The sequence below is a fragment of the Podarcis erhardii genome (genome assembly GCF_964252035.2).
Source record: "Podarcis erhardii genome assembly, chromosome: 14".
Taxonomy (NCBI): Eukaryota; Metazoa; Chordata; class Lepidosauria; order Squamata; family Lacertidae; genus Podarcis; species Podarcis erhardii.
The window spans coordinates 55,096,619-55,121,756 of NC_138503.1; the positions used below are offsets into that span (position 1 = coordinate 55,096,619).

Genomic DNA, 25,138 nt, shown 5'->3' on the forward strand with positions numbered 1-25,138 from the left:
AAATAAAACAAGTTATAGTTATATACCCTTTGGATTCCCAGACTCCACCCACCCCTTTCCTGGTTACAGTCCCCAACAAGTGTTCATCAATTCAATATCTTGTCTAGCCTGGAGATCTCACATCCGAGGCTTTTAAATCTCTTTCAGTTCCTCTCTGCCAGCCTTTTTGATAGTCCTTAATGTTAATCCCCAGATTTCGGAAAGGCTTTGGCCCAACAGGATCCATATTTTTCCCAGCCAGCCCTCCATACTTGAAAAAAGAGCCTATAGGATACCCCGACATACTCCTTTCAAGTCCAAATGTCCCCAAAGCTCCGACTTCCACCTTAATCAAATTTGTAATCCTTCGGTCTTCAATCTCCACAAAAGGGGATCTCTCAGTTTCAGGCTTACCAATTCAGGCCAGGCTTTCCACATCAAATTGTTATTCTCCTTTATTGCCTTCATGTCAGGCCACAAATTGCAGCTCTCATTTGACATCTGGAAGGTTGCAGCTCCTCCTTCCTTCTCATCAGGAACAGCACATATCTCCTCTTCCATATTCTCATAACATTCAAGTTTCCCTATTTGCTCAATTGTGTGAGCTTCGTGCTTCAAGTCCTTATCAACTTCAACAACTTTGTTTACTGCTGAAACCAGAGTTGTGACACTTGTAGCCAAATCCCCCTCTAGGGGGATTTTAGTTTCTTAATGTTTTTCAGCTCAAGTCCAATAGCCAATTTATTGTAACAGTCCTTCCTTATTCTCAACAAATTGTAACAAATATAACCAGCAGAAACAACAGAAACAAAGTTCTCTTTTTCCCTCTGACAGCCAATTTGTCAGCTGTCAAAGTCCTCAGTACTTCATCAGCAGGCTCTCTCGCGGGACACTCCCGGGTCCGGGGGGGGGGGTGAAACTTCAGCTCCCACAATTAATCTTTTATCCTCCGGTAAAATTTCTTATAATGTCAAACCATGAGGGTTAAAGTCTTTTAGAAAGGAAAAAAAAAAAGGTCCTCTTGACCTTAGATGGCAAGTTCTTTGCTTTAAGTTATCTACATGGGGTGGGGTGGGGCGGACTTCCTTTTTAACCCTTCCCCGCTTGTTCCTAATTCAGAAGAGATTTTTTCTTTAAATTCCGAATTCCATATTACTCACGGGTTTTTACTTTAGGATCCAATTGTTCCAAGGAAAAAGTCAGCGCTCTCTGTCAATGGCTTGCGGCTTCACTCCGCAGGAGGAGCAGAGAACTCACAGCACAGCACCGCGCCACACCCCGTCCCCATTCCAAAGCCTTTAAAAAGGCTCCTTCGCGGTTTGGGGGGCGCAAATGGTGCCCGCCAAGTCACCAGGTTCACAGGCATCCGCGCCTGTGATTTTTAGGGGTCCCCGCGTCGTCGCCGTGGACAAGACCCGATCCTGCAGAGCCGATTCCCTCCGGAGCTCGGAGGGAATCCGCCATTAAACGATGGCGCTAATCCGGAAGTCCTTCTTTCCCTGTAGTTTATTCCCTCCACCATCTTACACAGATGAAAAATTGAATTTCCCTTCTGCTTTGCTCCCAATATTTATATTACAATTTATTCACTTATACCCTACCATTCTGGAATAACTTGAATCTGCCAAGTGATCTCATCTCCTTGGTTCAAACTGTCTTCTTTACCATGCAAAAGGGGGCTTCCTCTTCTCCTCTTTTTCCACTAGGTGCCCCTTGGTTTGTGCAATGATCGGTGCCAGCCAGGCTACAGCCGGAAAAAGAAGGAGGGGCGGCCATTTTGTTGCTATGACTGTGCTTCATGTCCAGATGGGATGATTTCAAATCAAACAGGTAGGAGACATCAGATGCTCTTTTATAAAATGCTTCCTAGTCTATTTCAACAGTTTCCCCTTATTAACAGTTCAGTACTCACTCCTAAACAGAACAGCAGTTACACTCAGATCTGGAAGAAAGAAGACTGACACGGGGAGTTGGGCAAACCAGAGCCACAACTTTAAACTTGACAAAGTAGATCTGTGGAAATAGGTGTGGATCATGTCCAGTGTTTTCTGCCTGCTCCCCTTCTGCCACAGCTTGCTTAACCCTCCATCCCCATAGTTTTAGGGGTGGGAGCCAGAAACACAAAATCAAATTCTGCTGCTCCAAGATATCATGGTGGGCCTCTCACTTTTAGGCAGAGATGACCGTTTGCTCTTTCAATGGCACCATATTAACAGTCGTCAATACTTTGCTTCCTAAATACCTGGTGATGTGATTGATACCACCTATATATAATTTATGAAGAAAAAATACCTGTTGCATTTTACTGGTTTCCACTTATCTCCAATACTTGTTTCCAACTAATTAATGACTCAGAATTCTGTTTTGGGAGCAAAAGCAATATTTCTTTCAAAGGAAATTTGGAAGGCCATTGGAAATGGAGGAATCCATTTCATTACAAAGAATGAAACATGCCAGAAGAAAAAGGTTGCCTAATTTGTGGGAACTCATACATCATTATTCTGATTTATTTATTTTTTAGATTCGGATTATTGTTTCAAATGTGAAGAACATCAATTTCCAAACCAGGAGAAAGATCATTGCATTCCTAAGACCCACAATTTTCTTTCCTACGCTGAGCCTTTGGGATTCACATTAGCGGCCTTAGCTCTGCTCTTCGCTCTGGTCACAGCCTTGGTCCTTGGCGTCTTCTCTAAGAACGGGGACACTCCCATTGTCAAAGCCAACAACCGGGACCTCACCTACACTCTGCTCCTTGCCCTCTTGCTCTGCTTCCTCTGCTCCTTGCTCTTCATTGGCCAGCCTCACCCAGTGAGCTGCTCTTTACGACAAACGGCCATTGGCATCATCTTCTCCATTGCGGTGTCTTGTGTCTTGGCCAAAACCATCACGGTGGTTCTGGCCTTCATGGCCACCAAACCAGGATCCAAGGTGAGGAAATGGGTGGGGAAATCTCTGACCAACTCTGTTCTTCTGGCTTGCTGCTCACTTCAAGTCAGTATTTGTGCTGTTTGGCTCTGTACGGCTCCCCCCTTCCCAGATGTGGACATGAACTCTCTGGCGGAGGAAATCATCGTGGAATGCAATGAAGGCTCTGCCCCCATGTTTTATTGTGTCCTGGGGTACCTGGGATTCCTGGCCAGTGTCAGCTTCACGGTGGCTTTCCTGGCCAGGAAGTTGCCAGACAGTTTCAACGAAGCCAAGTTCATCACTTTCAGCATGTTGGTGTTCTGCAGTGTTTGGCTGTCTTTTGTTCCCTCTTATCTGAGCACCAAAGGAAAGCAGATGGTGGCTGTGGAGATCTTCTGCATCTTGACCTCCAGTGCAGGCTTGCTTGCTTGCATCTTCTTCCCCAAATTGTACATAATCATTCTGAGGCCAGACTTGAACAGCAAAGACCACTTGATTCTGAGGAGCAAATAAGAGTCAACTTGCTTTGATGCCGCATGGTCGGCCAACTGGTACCAAAGAAAGATAAGATCTTTTTTATGTACGCAACTACAGCAGCAAGAATTCTCCTGGCAAAGTATTGGAAGATGCAAGAATTACCTACTTTGGAAGAATGGCAAACGAAGGTGACTGAATTTATGGGACTGGCAGAGATGACCGGCAGAATCCGTGATCAGAGGAGGGAGACAGTGGAAGAGGACTGGAAAAAATTTAAATTATATCTTAAGAACTGTTGCAAAATCTCGGACTGATAAAATGTTAAGGGTTAAGAAATAGAGAATTATAGCTGTAAATATTCAAGTTAAGAAAATTTTGAGGGAAATTAAATTTTGAAAAGGAATGAAGGATTGCTAAAAACTTTTGAAACAGGGGTGCAGTGAAGGGGAGGCATGGGGAAGTCATGTATTGTTTGTTTATTTGTGTGTTTTTTGTTTTATGAAAATTAATAAAAATTATTTTTTTTAAAAAAACAACAACAACTTGCTTTGATGCCTTTAATTGGTGCATTATTAGAAATTCCACCATTTATTGGAAGAAAACCCACCAAGAACAACACGCACCAAAACTATAGTCGCATATAGATGTGAAACAAGATTGGGGATAGATTTGAACTCTACAGAGCCCCACATGGAAGGCTCCCTTGGGCCAGGTGACACTTTTTAGTTTCTGTTTGCCACTGTGCAGCTGCTTAGAGTCACAAGAATCTGTTTACATTCCAGAGACATTCCAGGTTGCTGGAAGTCTCATGGGAGAAGGATGTGATGTTACCAGTTTCCCGTTCCTTTGTGTTTTCAGTTGCTCTCTGCTCTCACAGAGAGAGGATGTATATTTTTTCTGTCTGCATAGCTAGAGAATAAAGCATAGCGATGTAGCCATAAATATCATCACTTCTGCATGCTGCTTTGATTCTCTGCTGAATGGGAATGTGCCTGGAGCCTCATCAAAGGCTCAGGTCGTTAATCACGTTGGAGGGCAATTCCAGAAGATGCGCTTTATCTTTTCTTAAAAAATAATTTTTATTAACTGGCCAATCACATCAAATTAAATCACATCACATAAATTCCGAATTACAAAGCCAAATTTTGAATTTTGTTGGGGGGACCCATATTTCAAGATCCGAAGGGGAATTCTTATCATCTTCTTGCTGCTGCGTTAATGTCCAAATCAGTCCAAACAGAGTTCATAAATTCTATCTCATCTTATATTGCTGTTTCCACATCACATCTTGTTCATATATTTTCTCTTTTTTCTTTATGATCTCTTCTGATAGTCTCCTTAAGCCGATAAACACCAATAGTAATAATAATCCTGTGTGAATTTTCCGTTCTTCCAATCCTCAAATCAAGATGGTTTCCATATATCATCTCCTTCATAGATAACATTGCTCCTTCCATCATAATTTCGCAAAACTGTCCCTCTTAAGTCCCACTGAGGAGTTTAATCCACAATATATAAACAGCTTTGTTTCTCTCTTTCTTCTCCCAGACTCAAGACCTCCGACAGAACTTCTCAATATGGCGACGGCATTTTTAACTACATCATTCCAAAGCTCTTATACCTTCCACGCTCTTCTTAAAACATGCTTTGGTTCGAAAGTTTATCTCCACACAGCCTTAAATCCACAGCTTAAGTCCTTAAAACGACATTTCTGACTCATAAGGGGAGGGGATTCTTGTTTAATCACATAAGAAAAGAAAGGAAAGTTTTTTTCCCCCTCCCCCATCAGTCATTTGCCGTACCGTGTCTTGGCGTATCTTCTCATGTTTTATTCTTGTCTTGTTTTATCAGAGATCTCTTCTGTTAGCAGTCTTTACTCTCCCTTCTTCCTTGAAATATGTGCATTCGCGTCATCCAAATAGTTTCTTTTGAAGTTCTTGCAGCTAGTGGCGCGAATCAGGGACGGTGTCCAGGAGTGCCGAAATCCCACAGGAGGGCTTTGTGTCTAGTGCCCCCATCCCTACAAATTCGGGGATGGTATAGGGCACAGCAGGCAAGGGCCGTCCCCCCACCATCCGGGGGGGGTTAGGGAGGCTAATTACCCCCATCATAGCCTCCAAATTACCTCGTGTGGGTCGGAGAGATATTATTGTCAGCCATCTTCCGATGCGCCCCCTAGTGGCCCCCAGAAGATGCGCTTTATCAGCTCAGTCAAATACAGATTCCTACAACACTCCCCAAGTATCACCCTCTCAAAACGACCATCCAAGCTGGATTCGGAACTAGTAGGAAGCAATGCTGCTCACCCCCAACTGAGTCTGCTGAACAAGGACTCCATAGTTGACAGTACTGAAAAGATCAAAGGGATATACCTGGGACACATTAACCCCATCTCTCTCCTAATGTAGCTTATCATAGAAAGCCACAAAAGAAGGTTCCATGCCTAAATTGGGCCTGAACCCAGACTTAAAGGGCCTAGAAAATTGTTTTCATGGCTCTGCCTATCACCAGTGGCTCAGGAACCTTGCCCTAGAAGGGCAGATGAGTGACTGGCCAGTCATTCCTTAAGGTTTTCCTTAAGAAGTGGTCTTATCACTGCCTCATCTAAGCAGGCAGGGGCCGTCCCCTTGTGCAAGAAGGCCTTAATTGTTGCAGAGAAGCAATATTGAGCAGCATGGAAGTTAAATCTTATGTAAGACTGACAACTTTTAGGAATTGTTCATATGTTCCTTTAATGTTCAGAAGCATTACTTGCAGAAGGGATGATAGAGGAATAATACATTGAAACACATTCTCAAAATGTAAGTTTATCCAAGCATAGGCTCAGCTTCACTTAGAAAAAACACAGCTTCTTGCTTAAAATCCAACCGTGTGTCTCTCCCTCCTCCACTTATGCTCTCGGCCTGTACTTTAGGATAGAGGCCATGCAGCTATTTGAAGAAATCCGCTTTCAATTTCTGTCCTTCTCTCTGTTTCACTTCAGAGACCTCATTCACCGCTGCTCTGCTCTCTTTCTATTCACTGGGAGAAGGAGCATCAAGAGTGTTTCTTCTCAATGGTGTCCAGAGAAGATCCCAAGACTTCTCTCCCAGCTGTGTTCATTGCACAGCCATCTTCCTGCACTGTGACATCACAGTGAAGTCACTCACACCAAAGGGAGTCTGTGACTTGGTGCTTCTCATGTGACAAGTTAACCAATCACACGAGAGCCACTAGAGAACCTACTAGAATTGGCTGTTTAACCAATCAAAACTCAAAGTGCTTTTTGTAACCACACAGCAATATATATTTGAACATTCCTATCTTAGCATATGAAACCCCTATACCGAACATTAATCCCCCCTCCTGGCCCAGCTGGCTGTCCTTTCCTTCCTCGTTTTGTCAGCCAGTAGGGGCAAGGGGCAAATACAAACGGAACACAAAACTCACTGTTCTAGGTAAATGTAACTGTTATTGGAAAACACAACTGTGTAAAGTGTAACTGTATAAAGCATGAAACTACTGAAAGGGCAACTGCAATAACTAGGCTGGGAAATGTAAAAACAGTGATAACCAGAATGTCTCCTTTCTGCGATAGGATTGCAATCTGTCATCTTTGACAAATTTGACAGATACGCAGTGCCACCTTCTGGGTCCACGGCAAAAGCCACCAATTCAACTGCTTTATTGAATGGTTTATTCAGAAAACAGTGCAGTCCATTCAAATATATGTCTGCTGTATTTTTTCCAAAGACTATTTAATCATTTTTTCAGTACAAACAACAACTGCAAAAGACACATACAACAAAAACCACAATAACAATAATAGCACAATATGACAATTCAGATTTGAACACTCTGATATACCCATGACTACACCTTTTTTAACAATGTCTGCTGTATTATCACAACTACCGGAACTAGCAGGGAACGCCTGGCTCCTTGGTTTTTCTTTCTTCTCTGAAGGAGTCACCACAGGCACGTCCATCAGGTCTGTCCCTGAAACCACAACACAACACGAAACCCTCCATTCCTCTGGGAGCCAGCTTTCTCTTCCTCATGGAGCTGGGGAGGTTCATGAGAACCCAGGTTACTCGCTTAGGAGTGGGTGTCCCTCAGTGGGGGTTTCTGGTTCTGACTCTTGTTCTGGGAATGCCGGCTGTGACGGGGCCGTTTAGCCAGCTGCCAGCAGCCTGCTCAATCATGGCTCTGGCTCCTGTGGCTGCTCGGCCTCGGGGGTCACCGCTGGGCTTACTGGTTCTGCCTCCCTTGCCTGCTCCTCCTGCTCTACTGTCATGGTATTGACGGGGAAGGAAGGGGAGGAGGAGAGACAGTTAGAGGAAGGGGGCAGGACGTGGTGGTGGAGGAAAGAAGGGAAAGCCACTAGGAGGGACAGCTCACAGATGTTGGAATAGAGCCTCAACTGCACAGGAAGTTCTGGCACAGACAGTGAAGCAATGCCTGTTCCGTCTGCCCAGGAAAGAAGAGCGTTAAAGAGGAGGCGGCAGAGACATCACATGACAATTCCACGTCTTTTCTGTTGGAGAAGGGGAGGGCGTAAGGCACTCCAAGAATCTGAGCCGGAGGATTCGGATGCATGATTGTAATGGGCTGCTTGTACTATGTAAAATAAAGACTGTATATATGTATCTCTGAGTGAGCAGAGGCATTTCTTGCGGAGAGCGCTGACAGGCCATCACATCTACAGGCCTCACCTCCCAGCTGTCCCCTTGGGATCCCTCCTGGTTTTCCCCTGGGAATCGTCGCCTGGTTGATCACAGTGGCGGTGCCAGCATTGCCCTCCTTCCCTCAGCACCCCTGTGGCCTGTCGCCCTGGTGACTGTGGTGGGTCACCGGGCCCACCTCGAAGTTTTTTGCATACACTGGGTCCCTGGCCCGGAAAGTCTGGGGGTCCCTGCTTATCCCCACCACTGCCTCATCCTGAGCTCTGTCGGGGTGAAGGCAGTCCAGTCTTGTTGTGAGGCGCCGGCCCATGAGTAGTTCTGCTGGGCTCTGGCCAGTCATTGTGCTGTGTCCGTTGGTGACACATGTACACTTGAGTAATATGGTGCACGTGTGATTGAGGAAGAGATTTGGGGAAACTAGGGAGCTCCCTTCAGATTACCGGTTTGCAGGTGGGCTGCTTGCTTTCCTGTGACTCGCCATTCCCCGTGCACTACTCAACGAGAAATATGTATGATTATTTTGCTCTTATTCTTTTGTCTCACAGAGCACAATGCTCAACGGAGATAACTTTGAAACGTGTAATTATCTCAAGCTGATGGGTATCATCATCCGTCTTGGTAATCCCGTGTACATTTCGTCAGGCCATGAACACAGTCAGTATCAGAGTGTAAAAGCATAGGTAAAATAAACCTTGTGTCATTCACAGCTCCAGTGATAAATTCTGAACACACAGGATCTCATGGGTCAAATCACTGGCACATCGCCTTTATCAAATAATCCAAAGCCATTAAACCTAATGTAATTCATGGTGGAATGAGAGAGAAATCTGCGTTTCTGCATAACTATTGGTCAAGATGGCAGGAACATTTCTTCTGCTGATTCTCCTCTTCCTGTGGCTTCAGATGCCTCCAACTGAGTGCAAGGAAGACTCTGAGAGATGCGCCATGACGGATCCTTTCCAGCTTCCATTCCAGTATTACCAGAGAGGAGATCTAATCATTGGAGGAATTGTTAATAATTATGGCTATTTATCTGAAGAAATAGATTTCCAGGACCATCCAAACATGAAGTTTACAGATGAACTTTTGTAAGGAAATAACTCTCTCCTTCATAGTGTACACTTCTATATGCTGCTATAGGCTACAACTACACCACACAAACCATGGCATGCTCAGAAAACATTTGACTTCTTGACTTTTTTCCATGTATGAAGGTTAAAAATACAGTTTATTCTCTTTATATTGTGATCATGGCATTTTCTTCTGTGTTGCTTTATTCCTCATCTGGAGGTTTCTGTCTTCTGCCTCTTCTGCTTTCTCCTCACCTGATCTCTTGTTTCTCAGCTGATCTCATGCTTGATCCTCTTCCTCCCTCCGTCTTTCCTTCCACACCATGCAGGGATGCTTTTACTTTGCAGCAAAGCTTGATCCCCACATTCACAATCACCAGCATTTCTTTTGACAGTCACAGATGCTGTAATCAGGAATATCATGGATTCTGGATTATATTACCAGCAGCACCATATAAACAATATTGGGTATAACTAACTGAAGTGTTCCAAACTTTTTTCCTCAATACAAAGTGAGGTATGGTAAGTGTAGATCAATTGAAACTAATACCTCTATGTTTGTCTGATCTAGTAATCATATGAAAATAAGTGTGTGTGTGTGTGTTGCAGGATTTGAATATTCTGCACAAAACTAAATGCTTTTTAGATGAGATATTCCTAAAGGTGACCGAATATTGAGCATGGATTTCCATTATGAAGTGTTAGGAAACACAATGCATATTAGGTTTTTGCTTATTTGTGTTATTTAATCTTTCGGAATTTGCTGGAAAAAAGCCAGAAAAGATGAATTCCTCTGACACATTTCCAACTCTTTTTTTAGTTCAACACTGAAGTACTACCAAAATACTCTCTCCCTGGTGTTTGCTGTGAAAGAAATCAATGAGAACCCCAACATCGTACCGAATATGAGCTTTGGGTTCCACCTCTATGATAGCTTTTTAAATACAAGGATGACTTATCAGAACACCCTGAAACTTCTGTCCACCACAGAAAGGATTGTCCCCAACTTCAAATGTGACAAGAAAAGAAACATGATAGCTGTTATTGGAGCACTTGAGTCTGACATCTCCCTTCACATGACTCTGATCTTAGGCATCTATAAGATTCCACAGGTAATAATAATAATAATAATAATAATAATAATAATAATAATATGCAAGGAATGCACTCTGATAAGGAGCCTCAGCTTAAAGCAAGGGCTGTAAGATCTAGGGGAAAGTGAGTTGTTAGTAAGACTAAGGACTCATCTAGATTGGTAAAGGAAAAGCGTTCTGTATCCATTGTATATGCAGTATAAAACTGTGACACCAGATGGCGCTGTGGAGACCCATCTTTCCCTATCGGATTTCCCTGTATGAGTTTATAGCAAGTTTAACTGAATTGCTTCTTTGACGCTTCTAGATCCAGCCTAAGATTACTCAGTTGGGGGCAGCATGCTTGCTTGTGACACTCACAATTACCAGGGCACAGTTCAATAAGAAATATGTATGATTATTTTGCTCTTACTGTGAGGAAATATCTTTCTCAATCACACATGTTATAACACTTCTAAAACAAGGAACTTGTGCTTACAGCAATCAAATTCCTCTAATATACAAAACTAAAGAATATATTTTTGCCGTCAATGAATTCTCATGGGGTCCACTTCAGGCAGTTATGTGGGAGGAAAATTAACCCATCATTGTGAGATTGATTTCTTCCTTAGATTGCTTATTGTGTATTAGCTCCAGTGAGGAGGACTGAGTTGCAGCTCCAAACCTTCTTCCGGACGGTGCCCAATGAGAAATATCAATATGCAGGGATTGTCAAGCTACTTCTTCATTTCCAATGGACGTGGGTTGGACTTGTTGCTTCAGATGATGAAAATGGAGAGACGTTTATGCAAATCTTAGTGCCCATGCTTTCCCAGCATGGAGTTTGCACAGCCTTCAATGAAAAAGTACAATCCTTATCTCAAGGGATGGATCATTTCAATTCATGGGAACTCATTCGGGCTAAGTTCTCTTCCCTGATGGTCTCAGAAGTCAGTATATTGGTTCTATGTGCAGAACCTCAGACCATTACAGTTGTGAAGTGGCTGCAATATTTCTATTCATTGGATGAAGATATTGCAGATAATTATGCTGGTAAAGTGTGGATTTTGACAGCCCAGTGGGCCTTCTCATCAGAAGCAATGCAAAGGTATTATGACATTCAAGCCTTTGATGGTGCCCTGTCTTTTGCAATTCACACAGAAAAAGTCCAGAGATTTAAAGAATTCCTTCAGAACCTAAACCCCAACTCTCCAAGTGGAGATGGGTTCCTCCAGACTTTTTGGCAACAGGCATTCAACTGTTTATTTTCTGTTCCCAATGAGTCCGATGAAAGCAGAGACACCTGCACTGGCAAAGAGAGTCTGGAGAGCCTTCCTGGGCATATTTTTGAAATGACCATGACTGGTCAAAGTTACAGTACCTATAATGCGGTTTATGCCATTGCATATACTTTGCACAAGATTCTCTCATCCAGACCAAAACACAGAATGACGTCAGGCAGAGGTGGACTCGATCCTTCAAAACTGCAACCTTGGCAGGTAAGATTTCATATTCAGAATAAATCTTTGCTTGGGGCAAATCTAATGGGTGATGACACACAGTCCATACAATGAATAGACATGGAAGAAAAACACCCTTTACAGCATTTCCCTTTCCTGCACAAAACAGATATTCTTTTCGGTGCTTCCCTGTTTTCCCTTGCCTTCAATTTGGAGCCAGAATCAATATATTCCCTTTACTTCCCCTGCAAGTTGCAGAGGTGGAAGTATCTCCTCCTGCACTTCCTCACACAGAAATGCCACCTCTTTGTAGAACTCAATAATGTTCTACTGTCCTATGTGTTTGTGACGCTGATATGTCAGGAGTGTTGAAGAAGGAGGGATGTTAAAGTGGGACTCATGATGTGTTAAAGATAGTATGTTTTTAACCATGAAGAACCATCCTGTACTTCTCTTAGGCAACATCCCACCATTTGACATTGCACAAACGAATGATGTTTGTTTCTCAGCACCTATTATAAAATTTACCATTGCTGCTCTCTGTTTCTCCCCCCCTTCCCCCTGCCCTCCCAGAAGATCTTTCTTTCTTACCAGACTTTCAGCAGGTCCAGGGAGGGTCCTGGGTGTCCAGCCCTCCCCCTTGCTTGCTGGGCTCTGGGAAGGAGGCATGAGGGCGCTTCCCTCCCACGGCCAGGTGAGCAAGGCAGTGCATTCCATGCCAGCCTCAGGGAAGGAGACACAAGGCCACTGGGTGCATCTCAGACGCCAGCCAAGAAGGTGCCCCCTAGCTTCCCAGGTTGTGGGGAGGTCATGACAGGGCTCTGGGAGCATCCCTGGGTCCTCCGGCAGCCTAGAGTGCAGCTCCAAGGGTTGCTGACTTTGCATGATTTTGCCTTTGCACATGGACCCCCAGAAAGGAAGCCACACATAATTGGCAGGTCAACTGTACTTCCCAGAAATCCAAAGGTGGACCACACAATGTTTTACTCCTTCCCATTGTGTGACATATATTGATTGACACTTTTTTCTTTCTAAAACAAATCAAGCGTCTCCTTTTCTTTACTTTTTTTTGTGTATCTCTTTTTTTATATATAAATATTTATTAACAATTTTTGAATACAATACAAAAAAAGAAACAATATAACATGTATCTTAACATAATTTCTTGACTTCTTTGGACTTCCTCACATCTCCCGCTCCTGCGTTCCTCACTAAAAAAAATTTTTGCCAGCAATTTATCACCTTGTTTCCAATCTTATTATCTAATTTTCCCATGTTGTTTCTCTAATTTTAGATATCCTTTGTTCAAATCCTAAAAATTTGAATGTAATCTAGTAATTATCCAAAAATTTATCTTTTCTTAAATCTCACTTATCTTCATAACACCATCTAACTTAGTGGTGCCAAATTATTTATGATCTAGCATCCTTCTTAACATTCATACAATTTACAATATTTTTGTAAATAAATCTTGAATTTCTTCCAGTCTTCTTCAACCGTCTCCTCTCCCAGGTCTCGGATTCTGCCGGTCATCTCGGCCAGTTCCATATAGTCTATCAGTTGCATCTGCCATTCTTCCAGTGTGGGTAAATCTTGGGTTTTCCAGTGCTTAGCGACGAGTATCCTTGCTGCCATTGTTGCATACAAAAAAAATGTTTGGTCCTTCTTTAACACCCTCTGGCCGACAATACCCAGGAGGAAGGCCTCTGGTTTCTTAGGGAAGGTATACTTAAATACCCTTTTCAGCTCATTATATAACATTTCCCAGAAAGCCTTCACTCTAGGGCAGGTCCACCAGAGGTGAAAGAACGTTCCTTCGCTTACTTTACATTTCCAACATTTGTTATCGGACAAATGGTATATTTTTGCAAGTTTGACTGGGGTCATGTACCATCTGTATATCATTTTCATAACATTTTCTTTCAAAGCATTACATGCAGTGAAGTTCAGCCCAGTGGTCCACAACCTTTCCCAGTCCTCAAACATGATATTGTACCCAATGTCCTGTGCCCACTTTATCATAACCGATTTTACCGTTTCATCTTGTGTGTTCCATTTTAACAGCAAGTTATACATTCTTGAAAGTACCTTAGTCTTAGGCTCTAACAATTCCGTTTCCAGCTTCGATTTTTCCACCTGAAACCCTAACTTTTTGTCAAGTTTAAAAACTTCCTTAATCTGAGCGTAGTGTAACCAGTCTCGCACTTTATCTTTCATTTTCTCCATACTCTGCAATTTCCAATTATCTCCATCTTTTTCTAGTATTTCCCAATACTTTGGCCAATTGGCCTCCATATTGAGTCTTTTTCGGGCCTTAGCTTCCAATGGTGAAAGCCACCTTGGAGTTTTATTTTCCAGTAAGTCTTTATATTTTGTCCAGACGTTAAACACTGCTTTTCTGACAATATGGTTCTTGAAAACCTTGTTAATCTTAACCTTGTCATACCATAGATATGCATGCCAACCAAAAGCATTGTTAAAACCTTCTAAATCCAATACATCAGTGTCTTCGAGAAGTAGCCAGTCTTTTAGCCAGCAGAAAGCTGCTGATTCATAATACAACCTTAAGTCTGGCAGGGCAAAGCCCCCTCTTTCTTTCGCATCAGTTAATATCTTTTTTTTTTTTTTTTAAATATTTTTATTAATTTTACAGAATAAAAAAGAACAAAGAATAAAATACAAAAATTTCATAAATCATATTTCTTTTACAGAATCTTTTGGACTTCCCCACATCTTCCCGAATCTGCATTATTTATAATACCAATTTCAGCATTTTGTTATCTTATTTCATCACTTATTGTATCTTTCATTTTGTCATGTTACCCTTTTCAATATATTTATAACCCAATGTTCATAATACAAAGTCTTCAGCTATTTATTATCTTATTTCATTACTTATTGTATCTTTCAGTTCATTATTGTATCTTTCAATTTCATGTTACCAAAGTCAAAGTTATTGTGACCATGATCTTATATATTGTGATTAAAACGTAATGCAATAAAGATTTTTCTTAATTTCACCTCTCTTTTCTTGTGCCTTAATTTTAATTTCACCTAATTACCATTGCTGGGGCTAATATTTCCTAAAAAGTGCATTTTCTTAACATTCATACAGCTTATAATATTTTTGTAAATAGTCCTTAAATTTTTTCCAGTCCTCTTCCATTTTTTCTTCTCCCAAGTCTCGGATTCTGCCAGTCATTTCCGCCAGTTCCATATAGTCCATCAACTGCGTCTGCCATTCCTCCAGTGTGGGTAAATCTTGTGTCTTCCAACACTTTGCGATGAGAATTCTTGCTGCTGTTGTAGCATACATAAAAAAGGTTCTATCCTTCTTTAACACATTCTGGTCTACAATGCCCAGAAGGAAGGCCTCCGGTTTCTTAGGCAAGGTATATCTAAATACCTTTTTTAACTCATTATAGATCATTTCCCAAAAGGCCTTCACTTTCGGACATGTCCACCAGAGATGAAAGAACGTCCCTTCCGCCTCTTTACACTTCCAGCATTTATTATCAGACAGGTGATATATCTTAGCAAGCTTGACTGGGGTCATGTACCACCGGTATATCATTTTCATAATATTTTCTTTCAGGGCACTACATGCCGTGAATTTCAATCCGGTGGTCCATAACCTTTCCCAGTCCTCAAACATAATGTTATGTCCAATATCCTGTGCCCACTTTATCATGGCGGATTTGACTGTCTCATCCTGTGTATTCCATTTAAGCAGCAAGTTATACATTCTTGAAAGTAATTTGTCTTTAGGTTCTAACAATTCTGTCTCTAATTTCGATTTTTCCACCTGGAACCCAACCTTTTTGTCTGTTTTGAAAATTTCCCGAATTTGGGCATAATGCAACCAGTCTCGCACCTTACTTTTTACATTTTCAAAACTCTGCAGCTTCCAATTGTCACCATCTTTTTCTATTAATTCCCAATATTTTGGCCAGTAGGCCTCCATGTTAAGTCTCTTGCGTGCCTTGGCCTCTGCCGGTGAAAGCCACCTTGGTGTTTTACTCTCCAATAAGTCTTTATATTTTGTCCAGACCATAAAGATTGCTCTTCTAACAATATGGTTTTTGAACATTTTATGAACTTTAACCTTGTCATATCACAAATACGCATGCCACCCAAAAGCGTTATCAAACCCTTCCAGATCTAGGACATCGGTGTTCTCTAACAAAAACCAGTCTTTCAACCAGCAGAAGGCTGCAGATTCATAATATAACCTCAAGTCTGGCAGGGCAAATCCCCCCCTTTCTTTCGCATCTGTTAGTATTTTAAACTTAATTCGGGGCTTTTTGCCCTGCCAAACAAACTTAGAAATATCCCTCTGCCACTTTCCGAAGCATACCACTTTGTCCACAATCTGCAGGGTCTGAAACAAAAATAACATTTTCGGCAAAACATTCATCTTTATAGCTGCTATTCGGCCTAACAAGGAAAGTTTTAGTCTTGTCCAAGTTTCCAAATCCCTTTTGATTTCTGACCAACATTTCTCATAGTTGTCCTTAAACAAATTCAAGTTTTTAGAAGTCAAGAACACCCCTAAATATTTTACCTTTTTAACCACATTTAATCCTGTCTCTTTCAAAAACTCATCTGTTTCTGTAGACGTTAGGTTCTTAGCTAAGACCTTAGTCTTTTGCTTGTTCAACTTAAATCCCGCCACCCGACCATAATCAGATATTAAATCCAAAACTCTTTTTGTGCTAGAAACTGGCTCCTGTAATGTTAGTACCAAATCATCTGCAAATGCTTTCAGTTTATATTGTTTCACTCCGACCTCAATGCCCCGAACTGACCGGTCCCTTCTAATCATATTCAAAAGCACCTCCAGGACCGAGATAAACAATAATGGGGATAGAGGGCACCCTTGTCGTGTCCCTTTTTCAATATTGAATTCCTCCGTCACCACATTATTTACTATCAATTTAGCTTTTTGGTCTGAATATATTGCTTCTATACCATTTTCAAACCCCCGTCCCACTCCCATCCCTTCCAAATTTTTCTTCATGAACATCCAAGAAATGTTGTCAAAGGCTTTCTCCGCATCAATAAAAATTAACGCCGCTCTAGTGTTAATATTTGTTTGTAAGAGTTCCAAAATGTCAATAATGTTTCTCGTATTGTCAAACAAATGCCTACCCGGGAGAAAGCCTGCTTGGTCCTTGTGAATCACTTCATTCAATACCTTTTTAAATCTATTTGCCAAAATGTCTGCAAAAATTTTGTAATCCACGTTTAGGAGTGAGATGGGACGGTAGTTCTTAAGTTGAGTCTTTTCAGTTTCTGTTTTAGGAATCAATGTGATGAAAGCTTCTTTCCACGTTTCTGGTGCCTTCTTACCCTCCATAATCTGGTTACATACCTCCATCAAGGGTTGTATCAAATAGTCCTTCAAAACCTTATAATATTTGGAGGTAAGTCCATCAGGGCCTGGAGATTTGCCTAATTGGAGGTTCTGTATGGCACTCTCGATTTCCTGCTGTGTAACTTTAACATTCAGGGTTGTTCTCATTTCCTGAGGAATTTTTTGTAATCCGTTAGTTTTAATAAATTGATCTATCTCAGATTCTTTCTGCGGCCCTTGTGCATAGAGATCTTTGAAATATCTCTGGAAACATTTCCTAATTTCTTCAGGCTTCTGAACCATTCTTCCTTCAATCTCTAGATTTGTAACTGTATTTAATTTTTGTCTTTTTTTCAACTGCCATGCTAGCAGTTTCCCACATTTATTTGCTGAATCAAAAGATCTTTGTCTCATTTGTTTAATTTTCCACTCCACTTCTTGGTTTATCAGTTTCATATATTGGGCCTGGAAAAATTTCACTTCTCTCAGCACTTCCTTAGACTTGGGCCTAGATCTTAATTTCCTTTCACCCTCACTTATTCTCTCCAATATCTTCTGCTTCTTTTCATTCCAGAGTCTTTTCTTTACAGTGTTTTGTTGTATTAGAAACCCTCTCATCACCGCTTTACTTGCGTCCCAGATTGTTCTTTTTTCCACCGTAGTGTTCAGATTTATCTCAAAGTAATCTTTCAAAGTTTTTTGGGCCTTCTTCACAATCTCCTGATCTCTGAATAAAGTGTCATTCATTTTCCATCTGAAGGATCCGGTTATGTTTAGTCTCAATTCCATTTTCAAAGCATTATGGTCGGAGCAAGTTTTTGGGCAGATTTCCACTTTTCTAGTTTTAGGTGCCAGTCCTTTAGTTATCCATATTTGGTCGATTCGTGTCCATGACAAATGAGCTTCAGAAAAGAAAGTTCCTTCTTTTCCTAGGGGGTTCTTGACTCTCCATATATCAATCAAATCCATATTGTCTGTCATTTCAAAAAAAGTTTTAGGTAGTCTGCCTTCTTTTGTTATATTTACACTCTGCGACTTATCCATATTTACAGAGACAACCCCATTCATATCTCCCAACATAATAATGTTGTTATAATCCAGATAGTCCAGTAAAGTCTCATGCAGCTTCTTAAAAAATTCCGATTTTCCATCATTTGGCGCATAAATTCCTAATATCAAAAATTTTTCACCATGTGTGTAAATTTCAATAGCCAAAATTCTGCCTTGTTCATCTTTAAATAGAAATTTCGGTGACAGGCTCTCCTTTGCGTAGATCACTACTCCTCTTTTCTTAACTCTGTCCGAAGAAATAAATTCTTGGCCTAGCCTTTTATTGATTAGCACTTTCCGATGAAGCCTTGTCACATGTGTTTCTTGCAGACAGATAATGTCCAATTGCTCTTTCTTCAATATATGGAATACTTTCCTTCTTTTTTCTGGAGAATTTCCGCCATTTATATTCCAACTAAGAAGTTGCAGAGACATCCTGAGTCAATTTGTAGGCCTTACAATGGGGTGTCTAGATCTCCCGTTCCCGGCGGTGGCAGTGATGGTCCAGCTCCAGGCTGTTTAGTTCCTGGTGGTGGAGGTGGCCAAGACGCAACTGCTCCTTTCTGGAGGTCTTCCCCGTTGTCGTGAAGAAACTTCTGCTGGTCCTCTGGTGTTCTGATTCTTGTTTTCCTTCCTTTATAACTAAATGATAGTCCTTGCGGGAACTCCCACCTATAAGGGATTGTGTTGTTTCTCAACAACTTTGCCAGTTCTAAGTATGAGGCTCTAAGATCCAATAACAATTTGGGTATATCTCTGTAAATTTCAGCCTTTTTACCTTCTATCTCTAGAGATTTTTTGAAATGTAGGCCTAGTATCTTGTCTCTTTCCTCTCTTGATTTCAGAATAACCAAACAATCTCTGGACTTGTCTTTCTTCACCGATCTGCCCAGTCTAAATGCAGTCACAATTTTAAAGTCTTTATCCTCTTCTATTCCCCAAAATTTGGAGAATAAAAGTGTCAAAAATCCCTCCAAGTTGCCTTCCTCCAATTCTGGGACAGCTCTCAACCTGAGGTTATTCTCCTTGTTTCTCAATTCCACCATCGACAGGTAGGCCTGTTGTTCCCCTACCTGTCTTTGCAGAGGCTTGATTTCGCCTTTAATCTCATCAACTTTTTTACTTGCTTGCTCCGCTTTTTGATAGGCTTCCACAGCTAATTTATGATTTTCAGCTGTAGCTCCTTGTAGATTCTCAATTGCCTGTGTGTTCTGAGAGACCTTTTCAGAAAGTACGCCAATAGTAGTTGTTGCTTGGTCTATTTTTAGTGATTGACTGTCCACTTTTTGATTTAAAATTGCTAGTTGTTCTAAAATTTGTTTCAAAACTGTGTCAGATCCTCCTGTTGCCATGTCCTCTTCAGCAGGCTGTTCGGCCTCCACCTCCTGTGCTATCAGGACGGTTGGAACAGATGATCTGCGATGATGAGCTAAAGTTGTTTGGACAAGTTGCACAGGCTTCCTTTCTTTTTCTTTTTCTTTTTCTCTTTCTTTAGCTTTGGCTGCTCTTGTTTTCCCTGTGCCACTCATTCCACACCTGCCTCTTGTTCAAGGTCAAGTTATCCTTTATTCCATGAGAAAGCAAGTCCGGAGTACACACAATTAAACCACAGAAATTCCAAACAAAAAATGTTTCCCAGGCCTCTATAGCTCCACAGTCCTCTAGGGGGAGTATCTTAAAATTTCAGGGAAGGAAAAGGTTTTTCCGCCATTTAAAGTTTCTGTAATCTCTTTTTTAGTTTGTAATTCCAAGACAAAAAGGAAGATTCGCAGAGTCCTTTACTTTTTGAGTTAAAGCCACTAGGAGCCAGACTGGTAATTGCAACAGTATTTCAAACGTTTAAAGTTTCAATATATGTAGCAACTTAAAATCTTGTTACTGTAGTCCGCAGTTTGACAGCTCAGTTACATACTGACAGCCCGACGACTTGCGTTCTTAAAACAAAGTCCCAGATATAAATCCCATAGGCAAAAATAAAGTCTCTCTTGGTCTTTTAAATAAGAAGACTGCAAATTCTGTAAATGCACGATAGTTCCACTTTACAAAGTTCCCATTAAGCGCCTCAGCGCTCCTCTGTGCTTTTGCTTTTGATCTTGTAAGCAGTATCGGGAGACGGACTTCCTTTTACTCGTCACCCGTTTTCAAACCCGGAAAAAAGGTATTTAAAGTCCAAATTGTAGTTCACTTTACTCACGGGTATGTTACTTGCCAAATTGATGTTCACAGGAAGAAAGGTCGACGCTCATCAGCAGCAGCTGCGCGGCTTCGCCTCCCGCAGAAAGAGCGATGAACTCACAGCGCCGCTCCCCCTTTCGCGCTCCGGAGCCCCTTACGGGGTCCCTTCCGCACTTCTGGGGAAGTTCCTGGCGCCCGCCGAGTCCCACGGCCACGGGCTCCCTCTGCCCGTGGTTTTTTCAAGCGGGTCGTCGCTATGCCGCAGCGAACGACCCTTTTCTGCGGAGCCCCTCTTCAGACGACGAAGAGGACCGCCATCGCTGTTTCGCGCCGCCTCCGGAAGTTTCGCGCCGCCTCTCTGTTTCGCGCCGCCTCCGCATCAGTTAATATCTTAAACTTAATTCTGGGCTTTTTGCCCTGCCAGACAAATTTGGAAATATCTCTCCTTTTCTTTACTTTTTGAACTTTGCCTTGTTTTCTTCTGTCTAGCTTCCCTCTTTCCTGAGGAGCATCTCCTTCAACAACAGTGCTGGGGACTTTGTGTCTTTTGATGAGAATGGGGAATTGGCAGCTGGATTTGACGTTATTAACTGGGTTACTTTCCCCAACCAAACCTTCTTGCGAGTGAAAGTAGGAAAGGTAGTACCACAGGAATCGCACTATGTGGACTTCAGCGTGGATGAAGAAGACATCACATGGCACAAAGCATTCAGTCAAGTGGGGGCATTTCTTTAATATTAAGATTACAAATACAAGAATAAGGTCCAATATTGACAACATTCTTAAGACCGGTTAATGCATGATTATGTTAATGCAATTCCTACAATAAAGGAAGCTCTACTGCCAGGTTTAGCTAGGTTACATTAATAAGAATAACATTAATAGGAATACATTAATAGGAATAAAGGGAAAGGGAAGGGAAGGCAAAGGGCCCCTCGATGGTTAAGTCCAGTCAAAGGATGTGAGAAATGGCAGAGCGCACGTAAACACCATTTGCCTTCCCACCATAGTGGTGGCTATTTCTCGACTTGCACTGGGATGCTTTCGAACTGCTAAGTTGGCAGGATCTGGGACAGAGCATTGGGAGCTCATTCCATCTAGTGGATTTGAACCTCCAACCTTCTGATGAGCAAGCCCAAGTGGCTCAGTGGTTTAGACCACAGCACCACCTCTGTCCCTAATGCAGGAGTAAATCCTATGGAAACAACGAAGACAAGGGAAGGATAAGTTGTCCATTTGTGTTGAAGGAAAAATACTTGCCCTGTAGTGTTTCTCTGAGCTTAATGTATATGCTTTCTATTTTGCCTTCTCTGCCAACACAGTATATTTCAGAATCAGTTGTTTATCCCTGTCCTCTTCCCTTCCACCATCTTATTTAGATGAAATATTCAATTTTCCTTCTCCTTGACTCCTAATATTTACATTACAATTTATTCACGCATACACCAATTTTCTGGAATAACATAAATCTGCCAAAAGCTTGTCCTACATGAAACAGCTTTATTCTGCACTGCATCATAATCACTAAGTAGGGAGTGTATCTTTTGTCATGGAAACTTTGCTGTTTACCCTATAAGAAGAAAAGCAATAAAAATAATTATTTATTCTAACAGGGGGGACAGACTATTTTTTAAAAAAATTGAAAAATAGAGGCTGAGTGAAACGTGGAATGTTGGATCTGGTTAATAATAATAATAATAATAAATTTTATTTATATCCCGCCCTCCCCAGCCGAAGCCGGGCTCAGGGCGGCTAACAACACTAAAACAGTACAACATTATAAAACATTATAAAAATGGATTAAAATGAATTAAAATCAAAATTGATGGTTGTCAGGGAGGAAACCAAATCATAGCTGTCAACTTTTCCCTTTTCTTCTGAGGAATCCTATTCAGAATAAGGGAATCTCCCTTTAAAAAAGGGAAACGTTGGCAGCTATGAACCAAACGTTCATTGTGTGTTTCCCGACTTAAGAAACGTGTCATATAAAGGGGGACCTTGTGAGACCACTAAGTCCAAGGTCTAAAATGATCAAGCTGTACCACAGACAAGAGGCCCTGCTGAGTTATATCTTAGACCCAGCATTTAGGCAACTGCCGTTGCATTTGTGCTAACAGAGCAAGCGATGTCAGCATTTCACTGTCCCACTGCTGGATGTGAGATTGTTATATCACATGTCTGTGTTTACTTTCCAGCCTTGGAAAGTGTGAGAATGGAAGTCAGTCTTTCTCTTCTGCTGTATTGTACTTTTGTACTTACTTTCTCTCTTTCTCTTGGAGAAGATGTGAGAGGACACCATGATTGCTTTGTCCTGTATATATTGCTTAATAAATTACTTAGAATGCACACAACTAACCTCCACATCGTTTCTGCTATACTCTGCTGATTGAGTGTGCACATATCTTCTGATATGAGTCGCTGGTGCATGCTGGGACTGCAGATTCATGGACATCCTGGGCTGTGTTTCATCAGGAAGACACCTCGATCTGGGGGCTGCTTGTGCTCCCCCCGGCATGTTCCGAAAATGCTCTTGTCTCTTTGGTTCAAACTGTGTTCTTTACCATGCAAAAGGGAGCTTTCTCTTCTCCTCTTTTTCTGGCTAGGTTCTGCCCCTTGGTTTGTGCAATGATCGGTGCCAGCCAGGCTACAGCCGGAAAAAGAAGGAGGGGCGGCCATTTTGTTGCTATGACTGTGCTTCATGTCCAGATGGGATGATTTCAAATCAAACAGGTAGGAGACATCAGCTGCTCTTTTATAAAATGCTTCCTAGTCTATTTCAACACTTTCCCCTTATTAACAGTTCAGTACTCACTCCTAAACAGAACAGCAGTTGCACTCAGATCTGAAAGAAAGAAGACAGACACAGATAGTTGGGTGAACGAGAGCCAAAACTTTAACCTTGACAAAGTAGACCTGTGGAAATAGGTGTGGATCATGTCCAGTGTTCTCTGCCTGCTCCCCACCTGCCACAACTTGTGGAGTCAGGGAAGATTTGCCTAACCCTCCATCCCCATAGTTTTATGGCTGAGAGCCAGAAACACAAAATCAAATTCTGCTGCTCCAAGATATCATATTGATATCATATGATATCAAATATCATAGTGGGCTTCTCACTTTTCAGTAGAGATGACCGTTTGCTCTTTCAATGGCATCATATTAACAAAATAAAAAAATTCCTTCCAGTAGCACCTTAAAGACCAACTAAGTTAGTTCTAGGTATGAGCTTTCGTGTGCATGCACACTTCTTCAGATAAACTGAAACAGAAGTCACCAGACCCTTCTATATAGTGAGAAGGTGGGGAGGGGTATTACTCAGAAGGGTGGTGGGAATGGGCGATTGGCAGATAGCTGTGATGAGCCTGTTGACGACTCTTAAAGACTGCAATAGGTCTTACAGGAAAAAGCAAGGGGTGAGAAGGTGAAAAATGGCTTTGTCATGTATAATGAGATAAGAATCCAATGTCTTTGTTCAGACCAGGTATTAACAGTCATATTAACAGTCATCAATACTTTGCTTCTTAAATTTCTGGTGATGTGATTGATACCACCTATATGATTTATGAAGAAAAAATACCTGTTGCATTTTACTGGTTTCCACTTATCTCTGATCCTTGTTTCTAAATAATTAATGGCTCAGAATTCTGTTTTGGGAGCAGAAGCAATAGTTCTTTCAAAGGAGATTTGAAAGGCCATTGGAGATGGAGGAATCCATTTCATTACGAAGAATGAAACATGACAGATGAAAAAGGTTGCCGTGTTTGATGGAACTCATTAATTTGATTTCTTTAGATATGGATTATTGTTTCAAATGCCAAGACGGTCAATTTCCAAACCAGAACAGAGATCAATGCATTCCCAAGAGACAATATTTTCTTTCCTACGCAGAGCCTTTGGGATTCACATTAGCAGCCTTAGCTCTGCTCTTCGCTCTGGTCACAGCCTTGGTCCTTGGCGTCTTCTCTAAGAACGGGGACACTCCCATTGTCAAAGCCAACAACCGGGACCTCACCTACACTCTGCTCCTTGCCCTCTTGCTCTGCTTCCTCTGCTCCTTGCTCTTCATTGGCCAGCCTCACCCAGTGAGCTGCTCTTTACGACAAACGGCCTTTGGCATCATCTTCTCCATTGCGGTGTCTTGTGTCTTGGCCAAAACCATCACGGTGGTTCTGGCCTTCATGGCCACCAAACCAGGATCCAGGGTGAGGAAATGGGTGGGGAAATCTCTGGCCATCTCTGTTCTTCTGGCTTGCTGCTCACTTCAGGCCAGTATTTGTGCTGTTTGGCTCTGTACGGCTCCTCCCTTCCCAGATGTGGACATGAACTCACTGGCAGAGGAAATCATCCTGGAATGCAACGAAGGCTCTGCCCCCATGTTTTATTGTGTCCTGGGGTACCTGGGATTCCTGGCCATTGTCAGCTTCACCATGGCTTTCCTGGCCAGGAAGTTGCCAGACAGTTTCAACGAAGCGAAGTTCATCACTTTCAGCATGTTGGTGTTCTGCAGCGTTTGGCTGTCCTTTGTTCCCTCTTATCTGAGCACCAAAGGAAAGCAGATGGTGGCTGTGGAGATCTTCTGCATCTTGGCCTCCAGTGCAGGCCTGCTTGCTTGCATCTTCTTCCCCAAATTGTACATAATCATTCTGAGGCCCGACTTGAACAGCAAAGACCACTTGATTCTGAGGAGCAAATAAAAGTCAACTTGAGTATACCACCCTATTATTATTATTATTATTATTATTACCCCCACCCATCTGATTGGGTTGCCCCAGCCACTCTTGGTGGCTTCAAACATATATAAAAGATAATAAAACATCACATTCTAGAAGGCTTCCCGAGACAGGGCTGCCTTCAGATGTCTTCTGAAGGTTATATAGTTATTCATCTCCTTGACATTTGATGGGAGAGTGTTCCACAGGGAAGGCAC

The 25,138-nt window shown here is 41.9% G+C and overlaps 1 protein-coding gene across 1 annotated transcript; it reads left to right on the plus strand.

Moving 5' to 3' along the window:
• Positions 1-24,005: 24,005 nt before the first annotated feature.
• On the plus strand, positions 24,006-24,905 carry LOC309329683 (vomeronasal type-2 receptor 26-like; the record flags this gene model as incomplete). The annotated part of the gene is made up of 1 exon (XM_081840698.1): positions 24,006-24,905. The coding sequence occupies one exon, from the start codon at positions 24,006-24,008 to the stop codon at positions 24,903-24,905; it is 900 nt and encodes a 299-aa protein (XP_081696824.1).
• Between the last annotated feature and the right edge of the window lie 233 nt (positions 24,906-25,138).